The sequence below is a fragment of the Drosophila elegans genome, unplaced genomic scaffold (assembly GCF_018152505.1).
Source record: "Drosophila elegans isolate 14027-0461.03 unplaced genomic scaffold, ASM1815250v1 contig_149, whole genome shotgun sequence".
In the NCBI taxonomy this organism is placed as follows: domain Eukaryota; kingdom Metazoa; phylum Arthropoda; class Insecta; order Diptera; family Drosophilidae; genus Drosophila; species Drosophila elegans.
In genome coordinates this window covers 644916-657734 of record NW_024545513.1, presented here as the reverse complement: position 1 = coordinate 657734, position 12819 = coordinate 644916, and the positions used below count along the sequence as shown (strand labels likewise).

At 35.8% G+C, this 12819-nt stretch overlaps 1 protein-coding gene across 10 annotated transcripts in view; it reads right to left on the bottom strand.

The window, feature by feature from the left end:
- Positions 1–4232: 4232 nt before the first annotated feature.
- The window catches only part of LOC108135885 (cAMP-specific 3',5'-cyclic phosphodiesterase), a 116389-nt gene continuing 107802 nt past the window's right edge, over positions 4233–12819 (bottom strand). For all 10 annotated transcript variants that reach the window (XM_017256790.2, XM_017256791.2, XM_017256792.2 and 7 more), the window contains 7 exons: positions 12471–12564; positions 8239–8579; positions 7836–8100; positions 7644–7758; positions 7264–7426; positions 6831–7199; positions 4233–6525 (listed from right to left, as the gene is read on the bottom strand). In XM_017256790.2, coding sequence (XP_017112279.1) covers positions 6331–6525; positions 6831–7199; positions 7264–7426; positions 7644–7758; positions 7836–8100; positions 8239–8579; positions 12471–12564 — 1542 coding nt within the window. In that variant the 3' untranslated portion in view covers positions 4233–6330. The remainder of the gene's footprint in view (positions 6526–6830; positions 7200–7263; positions 7427–7643; positions 7759–7835; positions 8101–8238; positions 8580–12470; positions 12565–12819) is intronic.

Sequence of the window (12819 nt, the reverse complement as noted above, 5' to 3'; positions counted from 1 at the left end):
TTAGTTTCGTATTAACATAATCAATGGGGTACAGTGCACAATCGGAACAGGAACCCTTACCCATATATATAATGTACTACTTAATATAAGAATAAAATCATTAATAAATAAATAAATATATATATAAATATAAATATAAAGTTTAGATATATTCAATTTTAATAAATACACGTATAAGAAATTATTCGATTAATTGTTTTTTTTTTAAATATGTTACTACAGTACCACATTTTTAAAATGTATACATAGACTTAAGCTGTTAGAGAAATTTTCAAAATGTTGTATACCATATGTTTAAAAAGCATTTCTGCAATTGGCCAGTAAAAAATTTAGAACAACAAATGTTGTTTCGGCTTAGAAGGGGCATTAAATTGTCTCTGATCTGCGGGGAACTCCTTTGGGTTTCTTCGCTCCGATCGTCCACTGTGTTCTCTAAGGGCTCAAATCAGTATCTACTTGAATGCACTTACGGAAAATCTCCAATCAGCAGCCACGGCCACGACCCCCTACTGCTGAGAGTTTCTTGGTCTTGGTCTTGGTTTCTCCGACTTTGAACCCCGAAAAGGGAAAACATATTTAAAGACAAACGGACGGACTTGATATTCGAGCGTTTTGAGGGAAGGGGAAGGTGAAGTGGCAAAAGCGACGTGAAACGTTTTCCAAAAAAAGGATAATAAGAAACGATGCGGCCGGCGAGCACTAGCGCATATCAATGGATCGCCAGCGAGGAGGTCGAAGGAAGCGTTTAATGCTAAACACTTGAGAGACCAGCCCAAAAAATCAAAAGTAAGACGAGCAAAGAAGAAACCCAGAAACGAGCGGAGATGCATACTTATAGAGGCATGTCTTATCTGCTGGCACATAAAGTGCCAAAAATTATGGCAAGAGGAAATTGAAAGTGTTGTCTGTCAAAGTCAAGAGGCGACGTGAAATTCGGGGACCCGAATCACATCGCAAGTGGCATTATGTTGTGCACTATAAAATCGTGTAGCCTTAGAAAAATAAGATCACTTTTGGTCAATTCGATTAAATATCACTCAGTTAAGCTGAACTTGTGTTCTTAATTGTTACAAAATAAGATTTTAGAAATTATATTTTCGTATTATTTTTTTATAAAACTCAAATGTTTTTGTTATTAAATTGTTAATTGTAAATCGTAATAGAAAACGTATATTTTTGTTCTTGGGTCTTAAATCAATTATATACACACTAAATACATGGTAAATACAAACCAATATATAACATAATATAATATAATACATAATTTTAACTTTACATTTACTAGCGGAAAGAGCGACATCTAGCGCTGTAGAATTATACTTTTTACGCCCTTCCATACATTTAACATTTTTTTATTCTACTTTATTGAATTTGCATTTGGGTATCATTCAAGTAAATTAAAAAAAGTAAAGCAATAATACATTCTTAATTCGTTTCCTTGTTGAACTCGTCATAAAATTTTCTTGCCATTTTTTTGTTTGTTTTATCTTGAATGGATATTAAAGGTTGCCAGCTATTCAAAACATTCATTTTTATGTCTATGCAAGACGCATTTTTGTTAGAAAAATCGTCAAAAATCCCAAAAAACACATCAAAAACTTGGTTTTTGTGTCAAAACCCTGGGAAATAGTGGTGAAAATGTGGAATGTCATACACCGTTGAAATAAAAGTGGCATACCAAAAGAAAGTAAAATATTTCGCGGATATATGTAGATATTATAAGTCTGGAAGCATTTAGATTATAAGAAATCAAAAATTGAATTAAGTAATTGAATATTAATTAATTAATATTAAGTAATTGAATATTAAAGGTTGCCAGCTATTCAAAACATTCATTTTTATGTCTATGCAAGACGCATTTTTGTTAGAAAAATCGTCAAAAACCCCAAAAAACACATCAAAAACTTGGTTTTTGTGTCAAAACCCTGGGAAATAGTGGTGAAAATGTTGAACCGTTGAAATAAAATTGGCATACCAAAAGAAAGTAAAATATTTCGCGGATATATGTAGATATTATAAGTCTGGAAGCATTTAGATTATAAGAAATCAAAAATTGAATTAAGTAATTGCTGAAAAGAGCATAGTCGTTGCAGAATTTATGTGGCCACCAACTTCGCTGTAAAAAAGTAGTATTAAGAAATAAACCAACTCGTATATTTTAAATATTATCTTTTCATTTATTTAGATTCATTTATTTTTCATTTTTATTTCTCATCTGCTCAATGTTTTATCATTTATCATTTGCCATGCGGTCTTGTTTAATGCCAAACAAAGTGACTTTTGTTCTTATATTTTATTAATGTAACTTACTCTTGCATGCAATTATGTATTTGACTTTGGTTTTGGGGGTAGATTTTCATTAATTTTATAAATGATTACGCTTTTCACATACATAACTACATACTGAGGGAGGCGAAACATAACCGAAACAATAACAAAACAACAGAAACCAGCTCGTAACTATATATTTTTTGGGTGACTAAGCATGGGTAAGCCCTCCATGGTACTAGAGTACTCCTGATCAAGTTCAGTGGTATTAATTTCTCGATTTTTCGCTTACATTTTTTCCGATTCTCTGGCAATACAGTATTCTCCGTTCGAAAACCCTAGTATATTGACCCAGCTAATCGCTTTCCCTCTTCGATTCGGTGTGTGTGTGTCTTCTTTTGTGTGTGTGTTTCCTCTGTAGTTGTTGTTTTTGCTGTTGTAGTGTGTGAGCTCCTTGTAAATGTAATTGTATAAATTTCCAAAAAAAAAAATGCCTAACTGTTTGCCCAGTAACGCCAGCGTTACGTGATCTATATGTATATAATATCTCCCGATTCTCCACACGATTGAAATGCCGACTTGCGAAACGAATTGACCCGTTTACCCTCGGCATTTCAAAGGGCCTGCTTTTTTTCTAACAACCGTCGTCGCCAGCGCACATTTTATAGTATTATTTGTAGTATCTTTTCAGTATAGTTTAAGTATATTTTGTTTTGTGTTTGGTTTCATTCTTTTTGTTTTGCCTTCGTCTTTGGTGTTTTCTGATTTCATTATAGTACAAAAACTTGCCTTTTCAATATCGTTTGAATTATTTTCTCTCTCTTCTTTTTATTTTTTGGTATTTTTTGTGTTTTTGGTATTTTGCCAAGTTTTTGGTATATTGTTTTTTGCTTTTTGTCGCCTGCTTTATATAGTTATAAATACATGTAATACGTAATATATTTTTATGTATAGCTATTAAGTTACCTCAAAAAAAAGTTTTATTTACGGCTAACAGCACAACAAACAGTTTTCATTTGGTTTTCCTTCGGCAACGTTACTTGTATTTTCCAAAAAATTTGGCCAACCTGTGCTACAAATGCTGATCTCTCGTTACCCATATAAATATTTATTTTAAATATTTAGTTTTTATTTTTTTGTTTTTAAATAGTTATATACACTGATATAATTGGCGGCACGTGAAAAGGGGGAAATCAGACAAAAATACAGGGGGTAGGAATATGCATAGAGTGCCTTCACTAAACGATTCAATTTCAGTCAAAAATTGAGTGGGGAATGGGGAGCGCTAGGGATATAGGATATAGGATATAGCATACAGGATACAGGTTATAGATAGATGCCTATATAACTTGCTGGTATCTTTCGGTTTTGCTTGGCATGTTTCTAACAATTACATTTAGATACTTTTCGATTTTTAACTATAAATTGCTTCTTTTTATGGGGCTCTTTCTCCGGATGATTTATACTGGGGGCTTGGACTTTAAGTTCTTCGAATTACACATACACGTACAACATTTGGTTAGGTTAAGTTTCAACTCGAGTATACATCAAATGTACGTTACTGCAAATATGCCTAGTATATAAGTGTAAATGTTCGGTTAATACTCTGGTAAATTACATAATCGTATAGCTACACATGTACCAGTATCTCTGTTGGGAAATCTCTCTAGTTTTATTTTTCCGGCTCTATGGTTCTACGGACACGAAAAGACTTCACTCGCAGGGAAATTCGTGTTACAAATACAATATATAGTAGCTTATTTTCTTCGGTTTTTTTTTGTGAGAGGAGAAAAAAGTCATTTGGTTTCGTTTGTTTTTTTTTTCGTTTTTCTTTCTTTTATTTATTTCACTCAATTTGTTAAAGTAGCTTTTTGTTTTTTTTTTGTTTTTGTTTAAGTTTGCCATGGACTTGCCGTCATTTTTGTTTTTGTCGCAACTATGGTTTAATCAATAATATATGTATGTAGGTAATATATCTTGCTGTATTTGCTGAAGGTTGATTAAGTTTCGAAAAAAGTAAATCTGAAGCGCACATTTACAATGCTGCTTAAATTGCTATAAAGTATCTTGTTCTTCAACTTTGCTGCTCGTTTTGTTGTTAAATGATATTTTTAGACCATCAAGGTTCCATTTCATTTCATTACATTTCATTCACATATCATACCATATATATTTGTTATAAAAAAAACCACTATTTTATGCGCGGATCCTGCCCGCTTAAACACAAAAAAGAAATAGTATATAGCACTAGGTCTGAAAAAATAATGTTTTTTGGGTAATAAATTAATAACAATAAAACATAATATTAAAAAATAGTTAAATTATGCGCTTTTAGAATTTGGCCTGCCACATTGATCGATCCGCGCACCAGCGCCAGTATCGTGACTTTACAATATGCATATAGTATATATATTAGGTATAAATAATCGTGTTATAGCCAATGACTTTTTCGGTTCATATATTGTGTTTTTTGTGTGTTTGTTTTGCTTTGCTTTGCTTTGGTTTTGCATTTGGAAACTAAAAATTGCTTGTGCTTGAAGAGTCTTTTCTGGTGGTTCGTGGCTGGTTTTGTAAATTGTGTGTATTTTGCCAGTTAAGTTTGTTCACTAAATTCATCAATGCTCCCTCTCTTTCTCTCTTTCCGGGTGACTTGTCTCTTTCGTTTCTAAATTGTGTGGCTCAGTAAGTAGCTTAGTAACTAGTAAATAATGATATTAGTTATATATAGCGAAAAATATTTGCGAAGACAGCGTTTAACATTATTTTCGGTTTCTCTCTCTCTCTCTGTATTTTCTTCTCTTTTCTCTTTCTTTCACTGGAAGCAAATCAAATTGCAATTTAAATTGAAAATTGAAATGGAAATTCATTAGCTAATTGTACAATAGTTTTTCCTTTCATTCCGATTCCTCTTCACTTCTGTTACATCCTTATTGATGTGTGTTTTTGGCTTTGTTTTCATTTTAGTTTTAGTTTAGCTGCAACAATTGCTAGCCGCTTGATTTAAATTCGAGTCCAACATTTAAATTATTTACAAATAATATTAAAAAAAAATATTTATATCATATATATTACTATACAACTACAGTCTGGCTGTAGACTGTTTCTTTACTTTTTGTTTGGGTTTTGGGGTTTGGTTTTTGGGGATTTAATTTTAGATTTAAATGGTTTCAAGACGGGTTGCTTTCAATTTTGGTTTAATTCACTGTTTTCTTACACTTTACATGCTTGTTTTCTGTTTTTTTCGCTTCTCTCTCTCTTGGGGTCTAAATCATAAAAACTTCATTTGTGTTGCTGTTATCGGTTATCAGTTAGAGCTAACATTATCAATCAAGTAAAATGAATCTTTTCGGGCATGCAAAACATTAAAAACTTAAAACTTCTCTAAAGCTTAGTCGTATTGATTATTCCTTTCCGTTTGTTTTCTTTGTTAATTATTTCACATTAGTCAATGGTTTAAAAGAGGAGACTTGGGTTAGCTGTTTTCCTCCTATTGAAGTCCTACTTCAAATGAATTTATGAATTTAACAAAAATCATTTGCCTACACATGCAACAAAAATCGTCTGTATAATGGGGTGTTTCTTTTTTTGGGTTAAAGGGGGCGGTAGTTTTGGTATCTTCTTAATATTACTTATCAATGGGTTTTCTCATTATCTTTGCTTTGTCTTGGATTTAGTTTGTGTAAGATTTCTCTTAGTTACCTCTTCTCCTCCTTCTTTTTTTCAGTGTATTCAACATCAATCTCTGTTTTCCATTAAGTGAATTTCTAATTTCCTTTTTTCGTTTTTCTCTAGGCTTTATAAGTTAAACGGTACTTTTGCTATTGCTGTTTGGAGTTTTTGTATGCTTTAAACATCTGTTTAATATTTCTTTACTTGGCTTTTTGTTTTTTTTTTGGTTTTTTTTTTTTTTTGCATTTTTCCAAGAGTTTTTCTTTGTTTTTTTTTTGTGGTTTTTCGTTTTTGGTTTTTGTTTGGTTTTTGTGTTAATAGTAGTCACTAACGTAATAGGAAAAAGTTGTGAGCCTTTTCCTGTATTTTGCGATAAATTCCCACGACTCTCCGTCACATTCCACCGTGTTGCGGTTGGTTTTGGCAGCCACCCGTCCTGGGTGCCACGCCCCCGCCGGCAGCGCCCCCGCCCCCAGCCCCGCCCAGCGCGGAGGCGGCGGTGGTTCCGGTGGTGGTGCTCTCGCCCCCACTCTCGTCGCCCTCCTCTAATTCGGCGAGGTTCTCCTGGTCGGACTCCTCCAGGGTTACCTATTTATAATATAATAAATGTTAATACATAATATCAATAAACTTATTTAATTAAGTGTCTGACAGAACTGACAAGGCTAATTAACGGCTTGAAAGAAAAGCCTTTGAAAATAAACGGAATACGTATTCAATCTTCCAATCGGTGAATAGATCGTTTTCAACTATTCAGTCCTCATGTTTGAATATCTTTGGTAAACATTGCAATAAAAGAGCTATATGTGGCACGAAAAGCCGATATATTCGCATTGTTTTTTACGCATGTCAGTGCTGTAATTTTATACTTTTCTCAGGGATATGGGGCTCACTTGAAAGCGTATCCTGTCCTCCTGCGGATTCTCATCGACCCCCGACGGCGGCGGCGAGGGCGGTATCATGCTCTGGTAGTAGTCTCTGTTCTCTTCAAGCGTGTCGAGTATGTCCTGGGCATCCGGGTGCACCAGGTCCGCCCAGGTCTCCCACAGCGGGTGGACGATGTAGTCGATGAAGCCCACCTGCGACTTCTCGATCGTGGCATTGTGGCGATCGCACATGGGACTGATGTCCATGCCGTTCTCGCGCTCCTTGTCGCCCTGCAGGAAGAACTCCTCCATGAGGAGCGCCACCCAACGCTTGTAAAGCGGCAGCGGCTTGGTGGGATTGCTCAGATCGGCGCAATGCACCAGATTCTCGAGCACCTAGTGGGGTTTTAATGATATTTGTTAGTAAAGGGAATGAGAATCGGTTAATAAGCAAACAAACCTGTATGCGATCGGTGTAATTGTCCAGCAGCAGGACCCCAGAACCGGCCACCTTCTTGGTTTCCACCATTGTCTTCAGGTCGGCCAGCAAACTCATGTGCTTGGACATGTCCGTGGACAGCACAATATCAATAACCATTTTCCTCAATGTTTGGCGTTGTTTCCTGGCAAACAAGCACAAATTAATAATATGTACAATATTAAATTAAATTAAATGTATTTACTGCATGTAATTCATATAACAAGTGCAAGGGTATTATTTTTTATTTAAATTATTTTTTTTTTATTTATTTCATTAAAGTTAGCAAATATCTGCCCGACTCACATCAAGTGGGAGGAGGCAAGGACAGGTGAGTTAGGGTGTGTGTTACAAGTACTCACTTTTGCATATTACAGAATATATCACATCCTTGATTTTGCAATAATTTAAAGGCAACAGCTAAATGATGATTTTCCAAAACTGATTCGTCATTGTACATTAATGCTAGTTCGGAACCTGTGTGAAAACAATTTTCATTTGGTTAGTATTTCTGTGCCGCGGAACTTGTAGGCAATAGAAAATAAAACACCCACTTGAGTTAACCAAGAACTGATTGGTTAAGCCGGGATGATCAACATCGTGAATGCAAGCGGCGAACAGAGCCCCGCCCACCTCGAGCGGTGTGAATACGCCCTCCAGCGCCGGTGTATTGAGTAGCACATTGGTGCTCTGGGTCACGTCGGCCGCATGGAGCGAATTGTGAAACGGATTGTCTTTGACGTAGTGGTCCTCCAGAGTAGTCATAAAGTTAAGAAAAGTTTTCGGTGGTATCATAAGACTGGTCAGTAATTCTCTACTCTGTGGTGGCGAAAAGAAGAACGCAGGGGAATATTAGTCATATATTATTTATTTGTTGATGGTTTGCTAAACAAGAAACCCGGTCCCGTTCTAAAAGGTTTCTTTACCCTACTTTTCCCCGAATTAACATTTACCCACCTGAAATATGGTGTATGCCACACTGGTGAGCGGTCGGTTGACGCTGAACTCGCCGATGCTGAATATCTGGATGCCCCAGGTGTCCAGTTCGCCGAGGAGCGTACCCAGCTCGTTTTCCCTGGGCGTCTCCACGCCGAAAGTGGGCAGCCGTTCGCCGGTGAAGCTGTTGGTGTGCGAAAGGGGCCGCTTCACGCCGCTGATCTGCGACATGGGCGGACCGCGGGGCGATCGGGAGCGGGCGTACTGGCCGGCGGACTGCTGACCGGCGGCAGCGTTGGCGGCCACCAGCTCCGGATTATCCTCCACGCGCAGCGAGGGCAAGTCGAACTCCTGCTGCTTGTCTGTGGAAAGTCAAATAGTCAGTATGAAATCACAGAGTTGAAAAGGGATCATAAACCAAACATATTTTACTTATTTTTTTAAACATAATTTTAAATTATTTATGAATTAAATGTTAAAATATAGTTGAATAAAAAAATATGGTATTCCTTTTATTTTTGTGAATAAAATTTATTAACATTAATAAATACTTTTTGTATTTATTCTGCTTATTTAAGGATGCCTTTTGTTATCTAGAAATCCAACTTAAATAATACCCAACTATTGTGATGTTATAGCAACACTATTATATATATGTAGTGAGTATCTCAGAGGGCCAAGATAAACAGGCATAATGTACAACACATCGCCTGCCACAAACACACATGTGTCAGAAGAGCATAGCTTCCGGTTATATCCGGCTATATCTACATCTATATCTGACTATCTGAATGGTGGGGGAAATGTGGGCCAGGGATGTGGATGTGGATGTGGAGCAGCGACCCAAGTCCTTCAACTCGCATTTCTCAGGGCCTTCTTACTCGGTGCTTAAACAGCCATATAAATATTCAAGCGTTCGACGGACGGCAAACAAGCAAAACTTTTGCAGTTTCCCATTCAAAATTCCATTGCCTACTTTTTGGGGCGCACCCTTAACCCTTAACTCTGTGCAGCCCTCACACAATTGTTTGTTTGACGTTGTTTTTGCCATGGAGAGCAAATTCAAATTGCCTGTGCATAAATTGATATTCATTTCAAATTCCAAATTGCGTTGAATTTTCGGTTCCCGGTAAAACAAAAACTACACATGAGACATAAATAAGCCAGGAGGCAATGCTTTTTTAGTATTATTATTTGACAACCAAAATATGCCTCAAAAATGGCAGGAATTCGTCCTTTTAATGGTAGTAATGTTTTCTTTTATACATTCAACTGTTGCAAGATTGCAAACATGGAAGATTCAAGTTAAAACAAGAGTTCAAAGCCTTTAATTATAGTTTAATTAAGCTATTGTACTGAATTTCCATAAAATTGGCTTATCATTTAGCTGTAGTCTGTTGGCTAATAAAAACTTAAGCTAACAACAGAAGGACTTAAATTCAACTTAAAGTCCTTTGTGCCCTTCTAAAAGTTTCTGAAAAATCAAAAAAAAAGTTGTTCTTTTGCCAACTCTATCAGCTTGACAAAGCATAAATATTCTCCGAAAATTCTTGAAGTTTTTTTCCAACAGTTTTCTTTCTGTTTTTCACTTTTTACGACACATTTTTTCACAGGTTCCAAAAATAAATGATTGGGGAAATGTGTATATGTTCACCTGATGTGTGTGGCAGCATCTTGTTTTGCATATGCTGTCTCCACTTTCTCCTTTCGTCTTGACTTTGCTATTTCTTTTTCCTACGGTATTATTGCATAGTAACTGAAATCTGTTTTTGCCCACCATAATTTTTCGGAGGGTTTCCCCCTTTCCTTTCCATTCCATTCCATTCCATTCCATTCCTTTCCTTTTCTTTGTTTTTTTTTTATTATTATTATTTTTTTGACTTTCGAGGTCGAGGCTTCTGCTTCAAATGAAGTGTTACAAATAGACATTAGGCAGTCGTGTGTGTGTGTGTGTGCAGTGGGTTTTTTCTACTGTTTGTATCCCCCAAATGCGATTTTATGCTTGATAAACTACGGCAACAAGAAGATAGTTGGGTTAGGCCTGAAAATTCTAGTGAAAAGGAAGCCTTAGGATCCCGAAAAGGTCACCTTATCCCCTGGATCGCCCACTATGTCGCCCCATATTTTTTTTACTGGTTGCCCAGTGAAGCAGAAATATGGACAAATGTGCAAATATGCCCGATATCCTCTTGCTTCTTTTTCCCCTTTTTTCCCCCTTTCCCCCATTTTTCTGTTTTTTTCGCTTTTCGACTAGGTGTGGCCCTTTTGTTTAGCCACGCCCCCGACACGCCTGCCGCCCACTGAAATAGCACAGCAAAAATTGGAAATCTCTGCCTTTCTAAAATCGTATTAAAAGTACGCAGGTGTATATTTGTTTATTCAGAAAATCGACAGTAACACCAGCAAATTAGTTGTCATTTATAATCTCACTGGTTTGCCAAAATAATCTAAATAAAAACTAGTCCTTAAAAAGCAAATATTACAGGCATAAAAATATAATTACATAATAAAATAAACTTTGTTTTATAAGGTATTATATTAATATAATAGCAATTCTTTTTGATATTCTTTATAGTATAAAAAATGTAACGTTGGTACAAATTTTCAATCAAAATAAATTTAAGACAAAAACAATAATGTTCAAGGCAATATTGTATTTAGTATTTAGTTATAAAATCACATCTGCAGAAAAAGTATCAAAAATACTTTTTAAAATTATTATTTAAGGCTATATAATATTTAGTTTTTAGTTTCGAAACCACATTTACAAAAAAACTATCAAAAATACTACTATCAAAAATACTAATTGCAATGATTTTTGGCCTCCAACCCCTCTTAACTTTTTAACCCTCCAAAAAATTCCCTTTCCCGCACAAATTGCCACAAGAGAAGGGGTTTTCTAGTCTGGACAAAGACGGTAAGTGGAAAGTGGCGGAGGGAAAACTGTTTGGGAAAATACGCAAGGGGAGGGGGAAAACTTTTCGGGGAAAATGGGGTAAAGCATTGGTCGTGCGGAGGTCTTCGCTTTGGGGGCTTGGTTCGCAGGTTAAACAATGAAATTTCCACTTCATCTGTTTTTATGCTGCTCTGCATAATTTAATTTTGCACTTTCAATTCGAGAAAGGGGGAGAAACAGGATAAAGGGGGAAAGCGGGACAAAGGGGGAGAAAGAAAGAAAAAAAGGGAGAAAGGGAGAGAAATGCGAAGAGGAAGAGAAGTCGACTTGTTTTTCTCCAACAAATGCCCCAATATTATTCTTTATCTTCTATATCTAGACTGATAAACTATCATTCTTAAGACTGGATTTATTATTTGTTGTTTAAAACTAATACATGCAAAACTCTCGATTTTGCACTGTAAAAAACGTTTTTAGAACCATAAATTGAGGAAATGCATAGGTGATTAGACAATCCATTTAAAAATTAACAACAAACAATAATTCATTTAAACATGAAATATAATTTATAAGCTTTACCATTTAAATTCGAAAAAAAAATGTTAACCCTGATTAGTTTATGAATTTCAAACATCTATCTTAGCATTACTTGTTCTAGGGTATCGTTATCGCGATCTTTTATTTTCAGCTTTCTTCCACGATTTGCATAACTTTTGCTCGCATTTTGTCGACCCAATTTGTTGGCCATAGAGATTGAGATGGAGATGAGGATGAAGATGAAGATGGATGGATGGTGGATTCGGCTACTTGAACTCAATTCTTTCGCCTTCTCCCGCCGATGTGGTTAATGCGATTTGATTGCATACTTTGGTGAGCCGAACAGCAAGAAAAACTACGAAAAAAAGACGAGCAGCCTGAAACAAATTGCAGCCAGCGAAAGTTGTTGCCGCAAAACGTCTTAAATAACTTCCAGCGCGGAGCGTTGGATGGTTAAGGTGCTCATAAGGGGTTAAGGGGGCTGGAGGGGGTTAACAGTCATAGTTTCTGGCATTGATGACGAGGCGGAATCTCAAATAAGGGGTAAATAAAATTGGAAATACAGAGGAAATGATTCGAGTGTTGGGATTGTTGTGCAATTGCTTTGCTAAAAGTTTGCCATCCGTCTTGGGTGGAAAATGAATTCCATAGTTAGATGGATCGATGGGGATTTAAGTTTATATGGAAATGAGATTCAGAATGTTTGCTTGAAAAATCCCATAAAATTTTCCTATTTTTAATAATTAAATCGTTGCTAAACTCAAATTTAAATTGACTTACATCGTATGTAATACACTAACATTTTTGTATCGAAACTCACCCAAAAATGTGGAACAAATGTATTCGGAAATCTGATTTCCCGATCTGCTGGACTCGCTGAAGTGTGACAGCTCCTTGTTGAGCATGCGTTTGAACTGAAAAAGAAATTCAAATGTTGGTTATGACCAAGGTAAGATTAAATGTTAAGAAGACGATTTTCCATAACTCGAACTTGAAGTAATTAAATATTTGTTTAATATAAAACAACTATGTACTGTGGATGTTGTTAACCAAATGCTGATTATCAAATTAACAAAATTATCCAAATTTGTTTCAAGACATCTTATTAAGAGTAATAACACTTTAAAACACTGTGATCATATCGATATACATATGAAAATTCGTTTATC